Below are 4,427 nucleotides of genomic sequence, written 5' to 3' on the forward strand. Positions count from 1 at the left end.
GGGAGGGAGGGAGGGAGGGAGGGAGGGAGGGAGGGAGGGACGAAAAGCATGTATGAGTCATTTTAACTCTTTGTGGATTAAAGAAAAGCTACAAAACATTTAAACTTGTGTTTGTCTGAAATTATTGAAGTTGTTTAGTTGTATAATCAACCCTAAAATTTAAAGTTAATATTAAAATCCCCAGATTAATGACATCTATTATTATTATTATTATTATTATTATTTATGTCCATAATGAGAATCATTTTAACAAATTGTTATCATGGGGTAATATTAATATTATATTAACCTTAGCCATAAATGTTTGAAGACAGTTGTAGACTGGCTGTAATGGTTTTTGAGATAAATAAAGCCGAAGTGTGTTCGGGAAACTCAAAGTAAAACGAGCAACACTGAAGACATGAAGCCGGAGCAGAGCGAGCAGACGTCATTGGAGCAGAAAGTGAACTCTGACCTCCTCTCCAGCAGCTAGCTGCAGTGAAGCAGCCTCTCTGAGCCATCATCACCTCTGTTTACCTCGTATTTAACACTTGGCTTCAACTCCTCTCTGTTCTGCTCCAGGTGGACTCTGACTCATTCCCTCTGAGGCCTAACGCTGCCCTGAGCAGACTCACGCCAGGACGAGGTCAGAGAACAGAGACGGAGAGGAGCAGCCGAGGTGGCTGCAGACGAAAGTGACACGAGACGAGGAAGAGGAGGGGGAAGTAGAGCAGCAGAGGATGATAAAGAGCTGAGCAGGAGCGATGACAGAGAGGGGTCAGAGACAGCAGATAAGACAAAAAGAAGCAGGAGATAACTCGGAGGATGTGCAGCGATGCAGGAAGAGGGGCAGAAAAGGAGGCAGAGCTTCATTAATCTCTGTCTTGGAGCAGACACTCCGGCCCGAGCGCCACCTCTTAATGACCACTCTGAGTGTCTGAGCACCAGTTTGACTTCCTGTCTGGTGAAAGTTGTGTAAACGTGTTTTCTCTCCTCAGACATCCAGCTGTCTGCTGCAGGCTTAAAACACCACAACACTGCCACCTACTGGTCACAAACAGATGTGCTCCTCGATGTGATGGAGCTTTTATTTCTTTAATTGAATCAGTCTGATCAATAAATGTAAATCTAAAGGCCAAAGTCAAGATTTACTAAATCTAAAGTGACATTTTCTCAGTGGTCTTCCATATTAATCTGAGATTTACTTGAATTATATCTCAAGTTCAAATAAAGACAACAAATCACTCTCAGTGTTTGGAACAACTCATTTGGTGCATGTAGCTTAAATTACTATTATTATTATTATTATTATCATCCATCCATCCATTATCTTTACCCATTTATTCCATTTTGGGTCACGGGGGTCGCTGGTGCCCATGTCCAGCAATCAATGTGTGAGGGGCGGGGTACACCCTGGACAGGTCTCCAGTCCATCACAGGGCCACATAGAGACAAATGAGACAAACAACCATTCACTCTCTCACTAACACCTAGAGACAATTTAGAGTTACCAGTCAGCCTAACATGCATGTTTTTGGTCTGTGGGAGGAAACCGGAGTACCCGGAGAAAACCCACGCATGCACGGAGAGAACATGCAAACTCCACCCAGAAAGGCCCCTGGACCGGGGTTTGAACCAGGGACCTGTTCGCTGAGAGGCAGCAGCTCTACCAGTTGCACCACCGTGCTGCCCTATTATTATTATTATTATTATTATTATTATTATTATTATTATTCCATATGACAAAACATGTATGTAAAAGAGTCTAAATTTAAAGCATATCATTCCTTGAAGTGAAGCACATCACCTGCCACATCTCATGAGTTTCAGAGTAAAATCCCTGAAATTATTCTGATAATTTAAAAAGTTGCATTTGTTTTGGTCAGACAGTAAATAATAATAATAATAATAATAATAATGTCATCACAATGTCAGCACTGTATGTTTCCATACAATGGCGAAATTAGTCTCTGCATTTAACCCATCCACCACCAGGTGGTGCAGTGGGCAGCTATTGAAAGCGCCCGGGAGGCTTTTGGGGATGAGGTGTGCTGCCCAAAGACACCACGTGATGTGCAGTGACTGGGGATCGAACCTGGGACTTTTGGGTCCCAAGCCGGCACAACTAAACGTGTGATGTCATGCTCAGAACGTGTGTTGGACGACTCTCTGCTGCTGCCTTTTCAAATTTAACCTCCATCTTTGTCAGATCTCATCTTTGTGTTGGCTAATGTTTAGCAGCTGTGGCAGCCATCTTGAACTGAATTGACTCCTAAAGTTAATCAGGTAAAGAAAGTTTCATTTAAATCTGTCCAGTAGTTAATGTTGCGAATGGACAAAATTAACTCTAATTTGTTACTGATAAACTTAATCTTTTTTTAATTCATCTTTATTAATATTTTCCACAGCCACTGCCGAGAGGAGGCGGGGGGGGGGGGGGGGGGGGGGTTTGCACATCCATCTCCTCAGCCTCCCTCATAAGGTCTATTCAGGGGTACTGGAGAAAAGAGTCCAGTTGATGGACAAACATTGGATTCTGGAGAAACAATGTGGGTTCTGATCCAGCTCTGGAACCAGCTGGACCAGCTCTTTACTCTCACTAGAGTCCTCGAAGGAGCGTGGGAGTGTGAACAAGCAGGGTTTACATGTTTTGTGGACTTGACTTAGAAATTAGACTCTGCCAGGGCTGCCCCTTTGCCCTGGTTCTCTTCATAACTTTTATGGACAGAATTTCTCAGTGTAACCAGGGTGCAGAGGGTCTGGTTTAGTGGCCTCAGAATTTTGGGCCCAGTAGGCAACATTGTGCCATAATCTCTCAATCTCACTGGTACAGTTTGCAGCTGGGATGAAGATCAGCATCTCCAAATCTGAGGCCATGGTCCTCAGTTAGAAAAGGGTGGACTGTCCTCTCCAGGTTGGGGTGAGGTTCTGCTTCCAGTGGAGGAGGTCAAGTGTCTCTGGTTTTCTAAAAAAGTTAAGTCTGGTCCTCTGGACATTCAAAAAATAAAGCAGAGAGAGAAAAAAAAAGATATGGTGACAAGTTCAGTTCTCCTGGACAGACTCAAATTCTAATTTTTTGTTTGTTTGTTTGTTTGTTTTTTGAATGTCAAGAGGACCAGACTTAACTTTTTATGATTTTTCTACCTGGATTATTGAGCATGCATCAGGATGTTTCTGGTTTTGTTCTCAGTGAGGGAAGAATGGAGCATGAGATCCGCAGACGTGTCGCTTCTGCAGTACTGTGGACACTGTGCCGGTCCATTGTAGTGAAGAGGGAGCTGAGCTGTAAGGAGAACCTCTTTGTTTACTGGTCAGTCTAAGTTCCTACCCTCACCTGTAGTCAGGAAATGGACTGAAAGAATGAGATCATGATCGTGAAATGGATCAAAATGAGTTTCCTCCACAGGGTAGCTGGACTCTCCCTTAGAGATATGGTGACAAGTTCAGTTCTCCAGGACAGACTCAAAGTAGAACCACTGCTCCTCCATATCGAGAGGAGCCACTTGAGATGGTTCAGGCATCTGGTAAAGGTGAGCCCTAGACGCCTCCCTAGAAAGGTGCTCCAGGCAGGACCAACTGGGAAGAGAGACTAGTGAAGACCCATGACACCCTGGAGAGACTACATATCTGAGCAGGCTTGAAGTCCTCCCAGAAGATCTGGAAGAGATGGCTGGACCTCCCTGCTCAGGACTCAAGACTGACTCCTGAAGACTTTGACTCCAGAACAAGAGGGAGGATGGATGGATGGATGGATGGATGGATTCAGTTATTATCAGACCAAATTTCAGCTCATTATCTGTTAAGTGGTCACAAACATTGTAAGAATTTTTGCATGCTTTATGTTCAGTTGGCTGTGGCAGCCATCTTGGACTGGTCCAGAATTTAAACAGCAGACGTACATCTAATGATTATTTTCTGAAAGATTCATTCAGATCTATTGATTTGATTTCTGTTTATCTGATTTATGAATAATTTTCTACACATGCACAAAAGATTATCGCTCCACCTCCTCCATCAGAGGCAGGTGATGATAACACAAACTTTTACCATGTTTGGATTGATTTACCTGCAGAATAATCTGGACTGTAAAATCTAATCTAATCTGAAATGGAGTCTGAGCGAGCAGACTTACTGATGTTGTACTCCTGAACTTTGTTGATATAGCTGTAGATGGGAGAGTAACCGAAGAAGGTCAGCATCACCGGTTCGCCACTGACCAGCTGCACCACGTGAGCTGTGTGGCCCTCAAGGGCATAGGGAGGAGGAGGAGGGGCCGGTTTCCGTGGTGACCACGAACGTGTGGGGATGTTGAACACCCACAGCTCGTCTGAGACGTTAGCAGTTCCTGTTTCCAACTTTCCTCCAAACATGTAGATGTCATCCTGATAAATAAATAAATAAATAAATAAATAAATAAATAAATAAATAAATAAATAAATAAATAAATA

The 4,427-nt window shown here is 43.4% G+C and overlaps 1 protein-coding gene across 1 annotated transcript in view; it reads right to left on the reverse strand.

Annotated features, from left to right (window-relative positions):
• LOC119430667 (attractin-like protein 1) overlaps positions 1-4,427 on the reverse strand; it is a 201,130-nt gene that overhangs the window by 1,540 nt on the left and 195,163 nt on the right. Inside the window, exon 8 of the mRNA XM_037698128.1 lies at positions 4,112-4,361. Within this exon, the coding sequence (XP_037554056.1) occupies positions 4,112-4,361 (250 nt within the window). The remainder of the gene's footprint in view (positions 1-4,111; positions 4,362-4,427) is intronic.

The sequence above is a fragment of the Nematolebias whitei genome, chromosome 1 (assembly GCF_014905685.2).
Source record: "Nematolebias whitei isolate Nwh7 chromosome 1, NemWhi1, whole genome shotgun sequence".
NCBI lineage: Eukaryota > Metazoa > Chordata > Actinopteri > Cyprinodontiformes > Rivulidae > Nematolebias > Nematolebias whitei.